General features: G+C 32.9%; 1 protein-coding gene and 1 pseudogene across 2 annotated transcripts; both read right to left on the bottom strand.

Annotated features, from left to right (window-relative positions):
• Positions 1–3,196: 3,196 nt before the first annotated feature.
• LOC142556547 (homogentisate geranylgeranyltransferase, chloroplastic-like) lies at positions 3,197–8,390 on the bottom strand. 2 transcript variants are annotated; one of them, XM_075668006.1, is made up of 9 exons: positions 8,319–8,390; positions 7,023–7,106; positions 6,735–6,824; positions 6,119–6,220; positions 5,325–5,438; positions 4,894–4,965; positions 4,466–4,561; positions 3,766–3,870; positions 3,197–3,416 (listed from the first exon to the last, which is right to left on the bottom strand). In XM_075668006.1, the coding sequence occupies exons 1-9, from the start codon at positions 8,370–8,372 to the stop codon at positions 3,375–3,377; spliced, it is 759 nt and encodes a 252-aa protein (XP_075524121.1). In that variant the 5' UTR covers positions 8,373–8,390; the 3' UTR covers positions 3,197–3,374. The 2 variants fall into 2 exon arrangements, with proteins under 2 accessions (XP_075524121.1, XP_075524123.1); XM_075668008.1 differs by having other exon boundaries at positions 5,325–5,420.
• Positions 8,391–11,820: 3,430 nt separating this feature from the next.
• Positions 11,821–19,314, bottom strand: LOC142555208 (organellar oligopeptidase A, chloroplastic/mitochondrial-like; annotated as a pseudogene).
• Between the last annotated feature and the right edge of the window lie 389 nt (positions 19,315–19,703).

Raw genomic sequence — 19,703 nt, 5'->3', positions numbered from 1 at the left:
TTTCATCATATATGTATATGTTTCATTTTTATTGAATTCAGATCATTAATTGTGACTTTCGTTTCAACTTTTAGTCGATTGATCAATCTTACGTATAACCACGGTACCAGGCGACGGGGACATCAACGACACTCTCACCCGTCAACTGAGACTTGGCATTACATATCATCGTATCCTTTTGTATTCGTTTTTGTATTAGTCACAATCAAGTCACCCCCTTCAATCCTTTCATCATTTATAAAAATTTATGCATGTAACATTTTCTTTTAAAGCAAGCATGTAACACGTCTTTTAGCTTTATCGTTTTTCATCATAAAATTCCATAAAATTTCAAAATAAATATTTTAACATTCATTACAATATTCAGGACACTGCCATGACGTCTAACATTTTTCAGGTTTAAAATGGCCGTTTTGTCCCTGAAACCCTAACTTCCCAATTTGCCCTTGGACCTTAAAACGACGACCCAAATCCATCCAAACTTAACATAACATCTTAAAATACACCCATAAACATTTCTTAGATGTAAACTTAAACTTCTCGACTAAATTTTCATTTAGTTTTAAAACTTGAACATACGTCCCAGTTTTAAGCTGAATCGACTCGAAACTTTACCAAACTTGAACCATAGCTTATTAACACAGAACTAACCCTTTTTTAACCCAAATCAAGCCAATTAAGACCCATAGAACAGCCTAACATCCTACTGAATTTCTGCCCCTTTTTCGAAAAAACCATAACCTTAACAACCTTGCACCCCTTCAACCCTATCCCTTAACCAACAAAACCAGACCCTATGCAACCTTCCTAAGACCTTGATCAAACCCCTTAGACCCTTCCTAGAGCAGCGCTACAGCCCATGCACGCCACAACCCTTAACTCGTCGACTTCAAGCCTTGCACGACCCCAACTCATGCCTACAGGCCTCCTTCTCGCATCAGGTACGATACCGACCATCTAGGACCATGACTAAGCCCTCTTAGGACCCATGAACAAGTCCCTATAGCAGCTAGCAGCCGCACCCTCCTAAGAACCCAAAACCGTGCCCTAGTTTCCTCCAAAACTTTATAACATGCGACCCCATTATATCCTGAACCATACCAGCCTACATCATGCATCTTAAGACCATTAAACATACTGAAAAACATCCCTTTAATGACCCTACCATGGAAGCCCCTTTGTGCATCATTAACATGAATTTAAAATCATGAAAACTCAAATTTTATCATGTACATGCTATGAAAATGAAAATATATAAGCGGAGATCATATTCATCATGCAATCATGTATAAACACACATGATATGGTATGAACGATGAGTGAAGGAGGATTAAGGCATGCCTTTGCGTGTTTCACGCACGAAAACAATCCTTTACGCAATGGACGTTGACGGAGAGACGGGAGAACCTTGCTGCGTTTTCCTCTTCCTAAATCACGTGAATTGCCTTGGATGTGAGGGTGTATGATTGTGTGTGGCTGCTGATGGAGAGAGTCCTAGTGCTTGGCATGAGTTTGCGTGTGTTTAGGGTTTGGAAACTCAATATTTTTATATAAATAATTAGATAGGAGTTTAGGCCCAACAACCTTGGTATAATAGGCCCTTAGACCCACTATAATGTAGGTAAAATATTTTGCTTAGGAAATTTTTCGAAAATATTAGCCGAGTTCCAAAAAAGTACTTATTTTCGTCAAAAATCGAATACCGGTTTAAAATACGACTCGGGACATAAAACACATCAAAAGACATCATTTTCGAAAATAACTTATAAAATATACCATATATTAAATAAATAAAAATAATCATTTAATAAAAATATTTTTCCTTTATGGTCTCTGGTCTCCGTTCCTCGATCGCGCTCGAATAACCTTTAAAACACAGTTTTATGCATTCTAGTAGAAATCCATATTTTAAACATGTAAACATGCCTATTACATTTAATAAATGTAATTAAATAATTTAAATTAGTCATTTTCCATTTTTCCTGGATTTGCATGCAGTTGGATTACGTTATATCATTTTGGAGCTTACAATATAATTCAGAAAACAACATTTCGGCATATTCTCCGAAGCACATTTGTCAAGTATCACTTATTTGAGTCTGCCTCTACCAAATTGAGAACTCAAATCTGCAGACCCTTGGATTTTCAGCACACCTATGTAAGTATCCTTAAATGGTTAGACAGAATTATCAAAAGATCTCAAATTCAGATAATGTTTGAAGTATAAAGACAAATTGAATATGGTATTTTCATATAGTGTACCCGATATTTAATGTGACATATTATTTTTGGCTAGAGACAAAATACATGTGGCACCTAATACTACTCAATTTGAGAAACACACTCTAAAAGTTTTATCAGACCATTTCGAAGGATCACTATATTCTGATTTTCTACTCACTATCAATTTCAAGTTTTTTATTTCCTTCCACATAAATTCCATTTGTTCAATCAAAGTTGTTTACCAGAAGTTTTGGTAGGAATTTGTATAAGTCTTGTCGAAGGCAGTTGTATAAGATGTTGTAACAATCAAAGTATTCTAATGATTCCTTATTCGAATTTCCAGAAACAAGTATTTGAGCTTTTACTTTCCTGCACTTGAATTCTTGCTGCAAGTTTCAGACTACTGAGTTTCTTGATTGGTTGATTCAGTGAGTTTGGTTAGACTATTTCTGCACTTCTATTTAAAGTATTTTAGCATATTGAGATTAGCTCATTACTATTGACACCAGTTTTGAGCACAAAAAATTCCACGAAATAAGGAATGACAGATATCATTCCCATGGCAAGACGGTCCCTCTAATCCTTTCCAATTCCACGAAAATGAGGAATGAAGGCGACATCATCATTCAATGACGCAACCATACGTGTGTTTTACAATAAATAAATTCTCATAATAAAAATCTTAATTCTAGCGAATCAATAAGTCATAGCAAAGTAAACTCCACCAAGTCTGTTGGATCGGTCATTTCCGCCATCTATAATAGGTGGGTTGAGTTGATAATTTCCCAACCCGCCAAAGGACGACTAATCCTGTTAGTCAGTTTTGACATTTCTATCTCAACTCAAATCAAAACAAGAAATTATTCGTAGTTCGTTTCCCAAATTAAATCAAATTAAAACATAAGTACAATTGATGTTGGCGAACTTTTGAAACATTAAAACTGAGAAATATTGCTGTGTCATCATATACCAACTCATGTTCATGTAAATATATATATATTGTTCTTTAAATATTTGTCTTACAACTAGAATTAAGTACAGATGAAATTATTATAAGATATTGATAGAGACAAAATATAAGAAAGAAAGTTCACATTCAACAATCAGCAAGCCCTCCTTTAAACTTGAAAACCTCCTTTTTTTTCTCTGTCTCAGCGCATAAAAGGAATCAAGAAATATTCTGCATAGAAAAGCTGCCACAATAATAACAAAGTTTAGTTAGTTTGGTAGTTGAAAACCCACAAAATGTTTAAGGATTCATGCATTAGGCTTAAGCTAACTAACTTTTCATGGAACAAAATCTTCAAATTATTGAGTAATAATTTTTTTTGAGGCTAGGTTTGATTCAAACTGATCGATCGTGGACGTCAATTTCTCAAAAAAGTGTATCGTTATAATCTCAAAGTAAAATAATCACCACCTAATATCTTTATACACTTTAGGTTTACAGTTAATTTTTTACACAAGTGAGTGTGTGTATGTATTAAATCTCAAAATAAATTGGAACAAAATTAAATTTGAGCAGCATATATGCCTACTTACCTTCCATATGAACATGTAAAAGCCATAGACAGATCCTGCAGTGGATATATTAATCCGGAGGGCTCGATACATGAGAAGAGATGCAAGTGAAAAATGGCCCAAAACCTACATATATAATTAATTATTGTTATTAAATGTTAAAAGGGTACGGGATAGATTTAATCGTAGACTTAAAAGCAAAAACAAAAATTACGATTTTTACAGGAAAAAATTCACAATATGTTTTTTTTTTATAAAAAAACTATTATTGTAAAGAGACAATACTCTTTATTTTTTGAAGAATAAAGAGAATACTTTTGCTTGCTCCTTATTGACTTGAAGTGTTATAGAAAACTATGTCAAATAATACCAATATTTGTTATATATGTTTGAATATTCAAAAATCATATATTAGTAAATATCTGAAACAGTTGATACTCAAATATTATATATTAGTATCATATTTTTAATGTTTTGTACCGAGTTTCATTCGAAAAAAAGATGTGGCCTCACGTAGTGCAAATATATTTCGTTGTGGATCAGAGACTACAAATACATAATTTTTCTGAAAGAGACTGAATGCAAACTTAAGTGTTAGTGTATGGATTTAAAGCAAATTTACTCTTGATTTTAATAATAAATAAATTAGAATATTTTTTTAATCTATGATATTTATCTAGTAAATAAGATATTAAAGTTAGACCATAGGGAAAATACTCACAGTGACAATTTTGTTCAATAAAGAAGAGGAAGAAACTCCTATGGCCATGGCACCACCATAAGCCACCATAAGTATGTTAATACACATCCAAAATACCTTCAAAATTGACAGGAAAAATCATTAAAAGAAATGAAAAAATTTGAAATCTGTTCATTGCGATTTTAAATATACAAAACTTAAATATAATATTAGAACTTTTATTTAGTAATTCAATTGTTTTTCCACCGGATTAGATGATGTATGCTGACATGTACAATGACACATATTATTAGAAACTAAAATTACATAAAAAACTAAAACTAAAAAAAAAAATAAAAGGTAAGAGACTATGACTTAGTCTTGACGATACGATTAATCGAAATCACATAGAAACAAATATACATAATAAATATTATAATTTTCTAAGAAAGAAATTACGTATCACTTACACGTTCTTGTCCAAGCATGACGCTGAATGATTTAAAACCATGCATTTCGTCTCCTTCAACATCAGGTATGTCCTGTAAGGTTTTTTTGAAAGAATTAATGTGGAGTTAATTTTTTATTTATTTTTAATCATGTGATTTTTAGCATTTTTATATATAATTTTAAAATTAAAGGTAATACACGATTAATTAATTAAATTGTGTTCTCGTTACATACATTTTTTCTAAATATATTATCCAGTGGAATGTTTATACTTTAGACTATTATATTTCATTAGGGATTTTCTATTAATTAATTTACAATATTTCGTATTATTTAGGAAATATATAGATATTTTTCCAATTTTTTTTACATGTATATTAATATTTACAAAAATACAAGTTTTGTTTTAACCTAATATATTGTATGTAAATAATATGTAAGAAATAATTACCTTGAACAAGGAAATAACGCTGGCAAATAGGAACATGAAACAAGCCGCAAATGTAACTCCCCTTGAAAACACTAATGGTTCACCAAGAACGTACATCTGCACACATGAAGAAAACTTCCAAGATTTAAATAACGAAATAATCACGCGCGCTCACGCACTTTTTTATATAGTTGAAGCGTGCAATGTTTATTTTTATAATCTTTTCAAAAAAAAATTAATCGAGATGGGATGATCGCTTTTGATCGGCACATGTGAAATAGTTAGTTGTGTTCTACCAGGATCTCCCTATAAAAAATTCAAAAAAACTCTTGTGATACAGTTTCATGAGTCAATATTGTGAGACAAATCTTTCATTTGGGTCATCCAAAAAAATATTGCCGTTTATGCCAAAAGCTTAACCCTTTATTGCAAATATGAGCATGGTTGACCCGTCTCACGAATAAAGATCTATGAGAACTAAATCAACTTTGTCATGTATACAAAAAAAAAACCGATTCTTAAGAACCCTACGGGCCCTTTCCCCTTGAATCAGACAAACAAGAAGGGAATCATGCAGGGTTCTTACGTTTACAACTCAATTCATCCGATTACTACAGGGATGAACCTAATCCGGAATATAAACCATTAAAGAAAATTCCTATTAAACCAACCATAATAATACCAGTTTCAATATCTATTATCCAAAGAAAAATCATTCCAGTAGTATCGATCATTTATTATCAATTGATCGATCATAATAAAGTATACATTTTTTATCTTGCGATTTGCGACTAATCGTAAAGTTTTTAAAATACCTGTATATGAATAAAATAAGCGAATTGAATCACTAGAGCCCGAGCTGTTACAATGGTTGCTGCAGCAAGAAATGGATCTCGTTTCCACCTCATAAAAGGTAACTACAAGAAGCAAAAGTAGATCGTTCAATTTTATAGGAAATAAAATCAGGTTATCGTGTCTCCCATGAGGGCCGACCCCACCCGACCCAAATGCATTCAAATATTACATTCGAATGTTTTTACTTTTTGTAGCAAAGACAAAAATTTATCACCATTGTAAAAGCATTTGGACTCTGCGAATCGATTCTTTTCTATTCATGATTGGCATCGGATCATTGTGAAGCATTATTATTACATATCGTCGGAAGGAAGGTTAGTAAATCATCAACTACAAAAAGATCCTAAATCGAATCGTGTTTATTCATTTATCATATACTATTCATGTTATTTTTCTGTCAAATTCAATGTTGGATACAAAACTACTAATCCGGTTTCAAAATCATCGAATCCAACACGAAGACAGATAATCAATTAACCTGATAGCTAGGATGAACCGTCGTGGAACGAAAAATGAAATCGGCTCATTCTATATACTAAATTCAATACATAAAAGATGTAGATAGATTTGTGTCACCTCTATGGAGTATAAACTTCCTAAAAAAAACAAGCAAAGGAGAGCAGCCATTAGAGCCAGTGATCCAGATATCATTCCCATGGCAAGACTCTGAAAAATATATATTATAATCTCAAGTTAATTATCTCATGTATTTTTTTTTTAAACTTGTTGCACAATTAATTATTTAATTTTCAATTTTATGAAAAAATAATAATTACATATACACAATGCATGTATCAGTTAATTAATTGAGTAAGTATTTTACTCAGATTGGAATATATATTAATTAATTAACAATTTAGTTACCATTATAAGAGATATAACCACGACTCCAACCCCCAACTTCATTGACATTACTCCAGAAGCTAAAGGAAGATAGGGTTTGTTCACCTGAAAACAAGAAGTGATAAATTTTTACATAAAGTATGCTCAAAATTAATCAGATTTTGCATTTCATATAATAAAAAAATAATATATTTATATTTCGGGTTCATTTAACTGGTATATATATAATAGAGAAATTAATCATGATAAAATAAAAAAAATTGATGGTTTAACATGATTTTGAATAGAATTAAGTATGCTTATTTTCTTTGGTCGAGATTGAGAGGGTCTAGAGAAAGTGTTTGATGTAAACAGTGAAGACTATTATAAAATTCCAGAAAAATCACTCGCTACTTTATTTTTCACACGCAAGTTTATGTATGTTTAAACATAAATATGTTTGTTATATAAAAGTTTTTATTTTATTTTAAAATTAGGGTTGTGTTAAATATGTCCTTTTTTAAATAAGCGTGTGGATGCCAAACACACCAAAAAAGTCCATGGTATGGATTTAACTTATTTATCAGGAAAAATTGCGATTTTAGCCCGTTATATATTCAAATTATAATCTTAGTTATGTATGTTTATTTTTTTGGCAATTTTGATCGGAAAAACCCTACTTACCGGATTTTGATTATTTTTGACATCGGCGCTTGCTTAGAAGGCATAAAAATTGGGGGTAGTTCAAATGTGGTTGAGAAATGTCGATTTGGGAAGATGATGCTCTTGAATCCCTTTGAACAGTTGCTTGAAGGATCCTCAATTTTTATACCATAGGAAATATTCGACGCAAAATCATCAAACTCCGGAGAGTAGGGTTTTCTAGCCAAAATCGGACCAACATTGCCAAATAATTAATTAAACATACAAGACTAAGACTGAAATTTGACTATAAAGCGGAGTAAAATTTCAATAGGGGTATGATTGTGTGTGATCTTATAATATTTAAAAACAAGTGACCAGGATATTATAAAGTTTTAATATAATTTCATTAATATTATGCCAATCTATTATTTAAAAGCTCTTAATAATTATATATATATATATCTTATAGTCCTTTGGCTCATATTATTTTCTTTCTCGCACTCATTTGATTTATTTCTTTTTGGGATACTTGATTTTATGGAAAGGTTCAAAGAGTCCAAATTTAAACTAAAATTTCAAAAAGTAATAAAATAGGTGAACAAAGAGATTAAATTGAGAAATGAAGAAGGATTTGAAATCCCCATTTATCAAAATCAAAAGCTATGTAAAGAAAGTGTGAAGTTTAGTCATTACCTTGTCTATTTCAACATCATATATTTGGTTAAGTCCAACCACAAATATATTCATAAAAAAAGGTTGGAACAATTGCCTGCAAATGGATCAAACAAGAAACTTCATGAACCTGGCAAGATATGCATACAGTATTGCTCTTTGGCATTTATGAATAATAATTATATAAATAAGTTATTCTTAAATTTAAATATTTTAAAGAAGACAGGAAAAATTGCAAGAATGATCATGCACGTCACTTGGTTTGTTCTAGTTTTTTGTCTTTTAAATAGTAAAAGTTTGTTCTTAAGTTAGCCTTTTTCTGTAATTTTTTTACTTTCATCGTTTTTACCTACCCTGTGATAATGGAGGGTTTAATTTGGCTAGCCAGGATTTTAGGGAATTTAAAAGAGTCTAGTCATGTAGTGCACATGATAGGTTATTTATTTAAAATATGTTAGCCGACAAAATTCATACTATATATTTATTTATCTTTATAGAATTGTCGATTTACATTACAAACAGTGACTTATCTACAAATAGTCACGTATACTTTATATATCATACATTCTTTGAATCAACATAATGAAATCACATTCGATGTACTGCGAACATCGTTGCAGATTTACTGTCGTCTTTTGCTATTTCTCACCCAACTTTATTTGTTTGGATGCCCGATGATTTTACTTATTGTAATTTATGATACTTTTCAATCTCAATAATATTAAAAAAACTAGTGGGTTGTGTATTTATTTATAGGCTTCAGTATTTATCTTGACGAGTTATTGGAAAATTAAATAGAAGTGGGAAATAATCGAAATTAGGTTGTGTGGTGATGTGTAAGAACTCAAGTTTATAAATATAAATTAAATATATTGTTATAATAAGAAATAAAAATAAAACTACTCAACTATTCTAGTACATTTATATATCATCAATTATATTAATTATTTTCTTATGTTATAAATTGATTGGTTAACTCTAATTACAGTGAAAAAATTATCTATATAAGAGACACTACAATTAAATCTCAATATTAACGATTTGAATAGTTGATTAATCATTTATTTTTGATAACATACAATGCCATCAGCATAAATTAAAATTTTAAAAATTACACCCAACTTTTGAAACTATAAATAAGTTATATTTTCAAGCATATTCATTTATTTAATCAAGCTTTTATAAAGATATTTCTAAATAAAATTAAAAATTAAAATATAATATAACATTTTGTTAGAGAATAGTAATAAATTAGAATTTAATATAATCAAATTTAATTTTTTGTATTATTATTGTTATCAGTGAGAGAAGAAATAGAGAAATTTTAAAAATTACAAAATTAAGAGACTAGTGATGTAATACAGATGATATCTTGTCCCTTGATATTTTATCAATAAATTTTTTAAAATAAAGCTTAGTTCCCTTGTCTCGAATTTCTGGTTCCGTCCCTGTCCGATCTAGACCTGATTAAAATTTTTAAAATATATATATAAATAGTTTTGATGTTGGGTTGGCCCATTAGTTACTTGAGGTTTCAAGAAATTTAAACATGTGTACTAGATCTAAAATGAAAAATTAAATATTTATAACTTTATACATTGAATATTGTTGGGTGCAATAATTGTTCCTGCTTGGTAGAGCGATCGAATCGTGGTGCTTGAGCTGCTGTGTGATTTAAAAGATTTGAGTTGCACCATTACCACCAGCTATATCTTTTGATAAAGCGGCAAGCGATCGATCTTACAATTGATATCAGCGCCAAGGTCACGGGTTCGATTCTCATTGATTGCAAGGGGTGCAATTATTGGGAGGGTGATTGTTGGGTGCAATAGTTGTCCCTGCTTGGTAGAGCGATCGAATCGCGGTGCTTGAGCTGCTGTGCGATTTAAAAGATTTGAGTTGCACCATTACCACCAGCTATAACTTTTGGTAAAGCGGCAAGCGCTCGGTCCTACAAAAATGATTTCTAATTTCATACTTGTAGTAGACGACCATTTTTATTATTGATTATCAATTGACCTTTCAAAAATCTATAATCGCCTTTGAATGAAAAATACTTTAAATTTTAATTGGACATGTATTTGGTTGTAATTCTCTAGTTTTGGTAATAACAAAATTACCTAATTGTTATAGGATCAAGCTGCCATTCAATATATTTACATGTGACCGAAGATCAAGTAGCCAACCACAATGTTTGCAACCGGAAACATCAATATCGGATCATAGTTTAACCTGACCAGACTATTTATATAAAACAACCAAACATTATCTAGTTCAACCAGACACCGCATGTTTCAGTATATTTGGATTAGAATCGGACAGCCAGTTCAAAAATATGTTTAGAGGGGCTAGTGAATTAACTTTTTGAAAGATTTACAGTTTTAAAAACTTAAGTGAATTCAGCTGGATTCACAACTTAAGTCTGTTTTCAATCAACTAAGTGCAGTAGATAACTAGTAAAAATATTTTTTTAATACAGAAAAAGTTTGTCAAACTCAATGAACAAGTATACACAACTAGCTGGTTTAAAAACAAGATCCGGACAACAAGAATTAATAAATGTTAAAAGTAAATTGCAGTGAGTAAATGAGATAAAATTTGTTTATTCGAAGGAAATTGTTCTACATATCTTCCTCCTCTTCATGGGTTGTAAGATATTCACTAGAAAGCAAGTTCACACTACAACTTGTACAAACCTACTTCAACTGATATTAAAACCTAACCAGCTCAAACTTCAGGCAACTCAACTACAAACTCAATCTGTCTCGAATATGATTTATGATAATTTCAAAGATTCACTCTTCTAATTAGCTCACAGGTACAAATGATTAGAGTGCATGAAAATAACACAGGTTTTCCTTATTGACCTGATAGGATAATTTCAGTGTGTACTTGAAGTTTGAAGCAACAAGATAATTAATTCAATCATGCATGGGATTTACATGTACTAGTTTTGGCACCACAGAAACAATAAATTCCCGTGATACAGACATTCAACAGACATAATGTTTTTGTCTTGTATACTCTGAACATTCACTGATATTTGAATTTGCTGATAATAATATGTCTTCATCAAATAAGAAAACAAATCCAATATTATACGACTGATAATGCAATTTAGTCTACATTAGAGATATTATGATAAGTCAGTGAAGATCGTCTTCCCTAATTCGGTAGACCCTAATCATATCTTCTGAAGTAAATGCGAGATTTCTACTGAAATGGGGATCACTGAATTTGCTTGTTTGCTAAATTCTAATGCGTCCGAGTTTTATGAATTATGTCACATCACCAAAACTTATAAATACTCAGCAATTAAATAATACAAGTGTTACTATTCGATTATACTAACAATTATCGCACAATGATATAATGTCACTTAATTATTTTTGAAAATATGTACAATAAATTTTAGTTTTTACATTTATATTAATTAAAGAATATGATACATATCGATTTAAATCAATAAATTTCCATGGTCTAACATAGAAGTTTTACTGTACTTTAGATTAAAAGAAACGTCTAATCATTGTACCGTCTAGATTTTATTATAAATATATAAATAAGCATATAACAATTAATTTTTAGTCTCCAGTACAATTTTAACTTGGGTTTTGTACAATCCACAGTTAAATTATTACAAAGAAAAAATGTCCAAATGCATATGAATTCAATTGCTGATTAAAAGAATCCCACCGTGTATGTGCTTCAATTCTTTTCGCATTATGGAATTCTTTGAGGAATCGCAAGCACCAATCAATGTCAGTATTCTTTTCGCATTACGGAATTCTTCGATATATCGAAAATCACCTCGTTTATTCTATATCCAGGATGGACAAACTGGTTTAAAATGCCTTCGAATATCGAATGCCACGAGGCTTGTAGGACAATGACGTAGCATGCCTTGATTCTCGTTGCATTATTTTGAAGGACTTGAGAATCGCTAAGGTACAACAACAGGTAGTAAACCATTGTAACGGAGAAATGGATCAGGTGAAGGCTCGCGCCCTCGAAATTCCAGGAACACCTGAATGAGAAGCAAAATGAAAATATAATTCGACCGACAATATCAGAGTAAATTTATAAATATAATCGATTCTGATTAACATTAGACGAAAACTTGTGTGAGATAATGATGAATATAATGGATTCTGATTAACATTTGCCGAGAACTTGTGTATGATAACACGCGATCTGGTGTTACAAGTACCTCATTAGGAGATTTTCCACCTCCAATGGCCAAGATTGTTTCTCTAAATTTACCGCCCATTGCTTTAATAGCCTGTTGAAGATGCATCAAGTTTAAACTTGAACATGAATTTTAAAAAAGATACACCAATCCAGGTAAAAGTTTAGAGCGAATATACTAACATGTTCATTGTCCAAACCACCTTCTTCAAATGCTGAAAAAGCATCATAAGATAACACTTCTGCCCACTGAAACATAATAATTTTGATCAAAAATCAAGCAAACTTTGAAGCGAAAAAATTAGTGGGGGTTCTTTTTTTCAAAATATTAAATGAGTAACTAGATATCTCAAAGAATCAGTTAGGGAATCAACCTGATAACTATAATATCCAGCAGCATATTTATCTGCATTTTGGACATACATGGTAAAAAAATGTCAAATCACAGTCGAACATGAATCTGGATTGGATGAAAGAAGATACACGTCGGCCAACCTGCAAAGATATGGCTAAAACTACAAAGAAATCTGTCTTCTGGAAGCAAAGGAATTACGTGAGTCTTTTTTCCTATTCTCTGATCTATGTCATGTACCGACTCTGCCGCACCTGGAACATATTTCGAATGTAGCTCCAAATCCAAGCTAGCATAACGAAGCTGCAAGCACGAAAATCGTGTTGAAAATCATACAAATATACCACCAAATATAGTTATGATGAACTAGTGGTGACAGTCACCTGACACCCAAGGCATCAAAGAGTACTCTTTGTTCCTAGTTGGACGTATATGGTGGTAGATAAGTCATTTTTATCTTATCAATAATGCTCAAAAAGCCGTTATAAAGGAAAATAAAGTTTGAGCATAGTTATTACAAGTCCACATGGGGTGTGCAACTTGGCTCAATGCCCATCGAGGCTCGTCCTTTTGCATAGACAAACCTTGTGCTTAGAAGCGAGGGCTTGGCCTTGAAAGATGAGCCCGGGTGTGGGGGGAGGATTTTTGCTTTAATGTGTGTTCAAACCACGCCTTTCCTCAAGGTGTTGGCTAATCCTCAATTGGGAGAGGTTTGTGCCACTAGACCACTAGGGGTGTTGGCTGATACTATCTTATTTCTCATATAGATTATGGTTATTTGTTCTATTGATGTTCAATAGTTTGTAAATTACATAATTGATCGTGTACTATAATTATTTTCAAATATTTAGATTCTACCATATTAAATCATAGAAAGCCTTTGACAGCTAAGATGTATGGCTAGCCTTAGGAATCCCTTCGATGAGACACAACCTAGCCTTGGACCTGAACTCTAATATCGAAGGGTTCAACCGTTCAAGAATCTTATTTTCTGATGGTCTTGGAACCATTGAGCAATCATCAAGAAAGAAGCATTACATGTTCTGAAATAGTAGAGAAAGGTACTCTCAATGGCCATACTAATAGGTAGAGAAAAAAGTGATAAAAAACCTGTCACAGTTTTAGCTTTAAGTTCACCTGACGAAGCAATAGTGAACCGGCCCTAAATGTTCTTGCAGAAAGAACTCTCAAGCATGTCTCTTCTGCAAGAGATTCTCCAGTTTCATAATGCCTGGCTATGCTTAACATAGTGTCCCTGAAAAGGCATGCAAGATTATTAGCCACTGTTATGCTGCCACAACTTGTATAACTCGAGTTTCGGTGGAAACTTATGTTGCCTGTTTATCTCATTTTTCAAATAACTCACGTAAACAGCCTTCATAAATTTAGACTGCGTGCACACATAATGTGGAAACCTGATATTGCTAATTCATGAGGTAGTAACATCAAATATGACATAAATATGAGTTGCAAAGGTGCTACGGTAGCCAGGGGAGGAGAAACTAAAGTCATGTTGCCTGTTTATCTCAGCATTAGTAACAAAGCACATAAAGTTCAATAATGTTTAGAGTCAGTTCGGAATATACAGTAGGGACATCATAATTTGGTAGAAGACAAAGGATGCATAAGTAGAGATCATTTACCGTTGGTAACACCAGTTTTCCATAAATTGAGAAGCTATTTCTACAGCATCCCATTCTATTCCTTTAGTACCTGACACAAGACCCTCATCTTGTCTGGTGAGCATATGCTGAAGCGTGTGGCCAAATTCATGGAAGACAGTCTCAACCTGAAGAAATTATGAACATTCACTGAAAAATAAAGATGTATCATAAACTGATGAACAAATAGATGCATATATGTTGACTATGGCTTATAGGAGCTGAATAATGGAAATAAAAACTAAAAAATTTAAAAAATAATCATGGGGTCGGGCGATGGTAAGAGATAACTGAATGAAGCTAAAGTTCAATGCGCAGTTTTGAATTAGACTCCAATAGTATTCTGATGTACACCTCACGGATTGTCATAAGACTAGGCTTGTCTTTAACTGGCGGTGTTTGATTGCACACAACATGGCAAATTGGCAACCTAGGTGACTTATTGTCACTAGAAAACACAACAGTTCGACCAACAACGACATCCATCCACGCTCCGCCGCGTTTCTCTGATGGACGAGAGTAAGGATCAAAGTAAAAGTATGCTATGGTAGTGTGTGAAGAGTCCTTGACTTTGTAGAAGCTGACATCTTTATTCCAAACCTGCATAGAAGCACAAATGTCCAAACATGTCTTGGATTCTCAACAAGAAAGACAACCTAAAGCAGCAGAATTGTTAAGAAACTTTACCGGAACAATGCCAACAGCTGGCTCAATGTCTATGTCAAACAGCCTCTTTGCCAGGTTGAAAAGACCGTCCATGACCTTTGGCAAAGAGAAATATGGGCGTAGTTCTTCCTGAAAAAGTAGATTTCTTGAAGAAAATTGAACCAAAACTTTGCTTCACTAACCAACCAATTTCTTTATGTTTTTACCAAGGTTCTAGTTGCCTCAGCGGCCGCCTACACATCGCTTAGGTGGTATTTAAAAAATTTATTAAGTAATTATGAAAATTTAATAAAATAAAAAATTAGTCAAAACATGAATAAATGTGCTCATCAGTTTCATTATTTATATTTTTAAATTTATTTAATTTTATAAAAAAATCGAACTGCCTAGACAGTTTGTTATCCGCCTAGGCAGATGATTTTTCCAGCACCGCCTAGAGTCACCGATTTTCTAAAAATCGAGACAGTGGGTGACCGCCTAGGACCGAGGCGCCACCTTTTGAACAGTGGTTTTTACATAACAGGAACTAGAGTACAAATGCATATGGTATGATGATGAAGTGAATGAATCTGGTCGTTGGAAGTGTATCCTTATACCATTTCAATGTGACATTTTAAACATAAAACTCATTCCGTTCTTAGAAAAATGTTATATTTGAAGCATTCTGTTGTTAAGATAAACTAGGGAGGGAAGTCAACCTCATTTATGTCATAACTGGACTCACGGAGCCTTTCACTCCAGAAGTTAATGTCCCACTGATCCATATCTTTAGCCTCTTCAGCACCTCGACCTATAGCAAAGTCTCTAATGTCTTCCATGTCTACAGGCATCCCAAAAAATAGTCCACAAAAATATACAAGAAAAAGTTAAATGTCTATAAAATAATAATCATATTACAGGCATAAAAGAAGTTCCCAACTGAGCCACTTGGGCCCATGAGATATCACATTCTAAAAGTTCAAGATACTTTAATAAATTTGAGTTGTAGTAAAATCACCACTTCACTCAACATTCATTCATACATATTTTGTCACATATCATGATTTCAAGCGTTGATCAAACATGTCAAGTTAAAATCATCCACCCACGTACCCTTAACGGCAGGACTCCAAGAAGCATTATGAAGCTTTTCTATAAGATCATTCGCTTTATCAATGGTAGCCATTTTTGTTTCCATGCTGACCTAAAATATGAAACTTGTGAGCTTCTGCGAGAAAAACATTGTGCAAGAAAACAAACTTAGCTCAAGACCCATGAAATTAAAGATACCTCAGCATAGTTACAATAACCAAGAAGCTTCGCTTTCTCCAATCTGAGCTGCAAAATCCGCTCGATAAGAGGCGTATTGTTTAGAGGTCCATATGACGCACGGGTTACATATGCCCTGAAAACTTCTTCTCTTAAAGATCTATTAGAACAATGCTGCAAGATAGAGCGATACATTGGACCATCCAAGGTAATAATCCAAGGGCCTTTATCAGCAGTCGCCTCCTCATAACCCTTTTAATAATCAAGAAAGTAAGAAAATTACTTCCCAAGTGAGAAATAAGGTCTCAAATTCAGCTCAAAAAAATTAATAATCGACTGTATGATACCTTGCGGAATCGCAGTCTCTGAAGCTATCGTCAGGATGGTAAAAGGCAAGCCTAGGATTTCCTTTTTGTCTGTTACAAGTTTCTCAAAGTTTTTTGTGGCATCTAATATGTTCTCTTCAAATTTCTGACCAAGTTTTTTCAACTCCTAAATCCCCATAAAAACGTAGGAAAATGGAAAATGATTTGTTGCGTCATTAATTTAAATATCTTGTACTGATAGTCCGAGGAAATTCAATAAAAATGAGTTGTTCCATTGATTGTAGATGATAAATCTCCTTAGGCCAATACCTGTTCTATTTCATTAAAGCGTTCTCTGCTGCTATCATCAAGAGAAACTCCATTCAGAACTGCTTCTTTTAACTTCACTGCATAAAATTAACTAGCTATAGCAATAATTGTTTGATCACTTACGTTTAGGACGATATTTTTTACACTAAAGATAATAAATTTATTTTGCAGGAGTTTTCATTACATTAAGATCCATAAGAAACATTCCTAAATTTCAATACAATATTCTTTCATTTTTAAATAAAGTAATGCCACTAAGATTTTGCTTTTCTTAATCATGGGAATAATCAGGTCTAAGATATTTTGGGGTTTGAGTCAAATTTTAAAAGCTGAGCACCTCAAACAATAGGGTGCATCATTCAATTCTTTCATTAATTTGAGTTTTTCAAAACCAACCCATGAAGTTTAGACATAATGAAAAAGGCAGTAAAGTAAAATATTTAAACTATTTGTATTAAGGTTAACATATTCCAAATAATCTCAATAGCATAGAATCCATCTTGCCATTTTAAAACCAAAAATATTAACCAAGTCTACATAATTAAGAAGTTAAGATCTCTCTTTTGTTCATAAATGTTAACAAAACCATGTTAAGATTGAAACTTGAACCTAACTCAACTCCAAAAGCTAGCTCAAGGGGTGAGGATTGTCCAAGACCATAAACATCTCACAGGTATTTTATCCAACCGATGTGGGACAACTAACACACCCCCCTCATGCTCCAGATGTTCGGAATGAATATCTGGAGCGTGAAGTTTACAAATGACCCAATTATGGGCAGAACGGGTGATCCAACTATAGACAGTCCAACACATAACGGTGGAACCTGGCTCTGATACCATGTTAAGATTGAAACTTGAACCTAACTCAAACCCAAAAGCTAACTCAAGGGGGGAGGATTGTCTAAGATCATATATACATCTCCCAGGTATTTTATCCAACCGATGTGAGACAACTAATAAACCAATCCATTTAACATTCCTTGCGACATAATTGATCTAAGATAAAAATTCATTAATTTCAATTTGAAAAAATTCTTTCTTTCGGATCAATGAATCTAATACAACGATTAACTACACTTTTTTTCGGCCCCTCTCAAAATAAGAAAGAGACATGCACCTATCAATCTCATGACCTCAAGTCCAGCCTGGATGGTATTCTTGCTCAGCCTTTGCTAACATACTAGGTTGGATTATTTATATCCCAAAAACTCCAGTGAGCAGTCTCGCCGGTTAATTTTATGAGACGTTCTAAGAACCGGCCCATGAAAATATTATTATTTATGTCAAAAGTATAAGTTCACATTTTATATATGAACCAGATCGTCTCGTCTCATATAAGACCTAAATATATAAATGTGTATGCATGTGTCAAAAGAATTTTGATAAACGTTGAGATTAAACGGAAGTGTAAACTCACTGAGCACCACTCGTTTGCGGGCGTCATTCAAATTTTCCCAGTCCGAGGAATCTCTAATAGCTTTAAACGCATGGTAAATGACCTTGCTCTGCCTTAATTTCAACTCGAATTCAACCTTTGCGGGCTGCAAATTACATTATTTTCTTTTACAAAAAACAGCCACGAAAAGCCGTTTTCATCCGTGGAAACAAAACCAACCAATAATCCATTACCACCTGAATTTCCTCGATCGCGGCCCTAAGCTCCGGCGTATCCTTCACTGAATTGAGGTGATTAACGATCCCCCAAGCGACTGATAATCTATCTATGATCTTCTCCAGAGGGATTACCAGCTTTGGCCATGTGGGCTCCGCTGTATTTTCCAATTCAATCAACTCAGCCTCCTACAGCTCACAAGCCAAAGAAATTGTAAGTGTCGGGCCGTGGCCTTCGATTCAAGATGAACTTAGATTTAGATATAGTTCAAACTCTATCTAATAGATATGCATAAACTCCTTTAAATAAACATGAAATCAAACACTTCAAATTCCATTCACAAGTTGTTGCAAGCTATAAATAGCTACCAAGGAACCAAAAAAATAAAACAAAAATTGATCCCTCAACTTCGTTAATCAAAGGTCGGTTGAAGCATATATGAAATCGAACTGGCAAGGAATTCTGGGCAGTTACCCACTCACAAGTTTGCTGAGTATTGATCGGATTGCGGGGCGGATATGTTTGGGTTCGATCACATCATACGGCGGGAAGGTGAAGTCTAGGAGCAGAGGATTATCCGTAGAAGCCATGAGTGAGTCGCTGTTAGGCTACAAGAGAATGGCAGTCATCAAGAGTCAAGACCGACAAGCCGTTGGAAAAAAAACATATACTTAAAGTAATTTGTTTCTTTTTAAATAACAAATAACGAAAACGTGAGACGATTTCATAAGTCATATTTTGCGAGACGGATCTCTTATTTGAGTAATCAATGAAAAAATATTATTTTTATGCTAAGAGTATTACTTTTTATTGTGAATATCGATCTCACACATGAAGATTCTTGATACTACTTTTTTTAAATTTGGTTTTTTTTTCCAAAATTGAAATTGGCCGCCAAAATTGTCTAGTTGACGGTAGGGTAAGCTGATTAGTAAATGAATAAGAGGATTCTAGTTTTTTTTATGAGAAAGTAGTCTATCTGATTTTTTTTAAAAAAAAATCATAAGAAACTAAATCTTAATAGGTGTTTTGATAAATATTT

The sequence above is a fragment of the Primulina tabacum genome, chromosome 9, assembly GCF_025594145.1.
Source record: "Primulina tabacum isolate GXHZ01 chromosome 9, ASM2559414v2, whole genome shotgun sequence".
Classification (NCBI taxonomy): domain Eukaryota; kingdom Viridiplantae; phylum Streptophyta; class Magnoliopsida; order Lamiales; family Gesneriaceae; genus Primulina; species Primulina tabacum.
This window is presented reverse-complemented; position numbering and strand designations above follow the sequence as displayed.

Coding starts and splice junctions, on each gene's coding strand:
- LOC142556547 (XM_075668006.1), bottom strand. CDS start 8,372: ATGAATATATTTGTGGTTGGACTTAACCAAATATATGATGTTGAAATA. Junction 4,562..4,893: donor TCATGCTTGGACAAGAACGT/GTAAGTGATACG, acceptor TCAATTTTGAAG/GTATTTTGGATGTGTATTAA. Junction 3,417..3,765: donor TTTACATGTTCATATGGAAG/GTAAGTAGGCAT, acceptor TTATTGTGGCAG/CTTTTCTATGCAGAATATTT.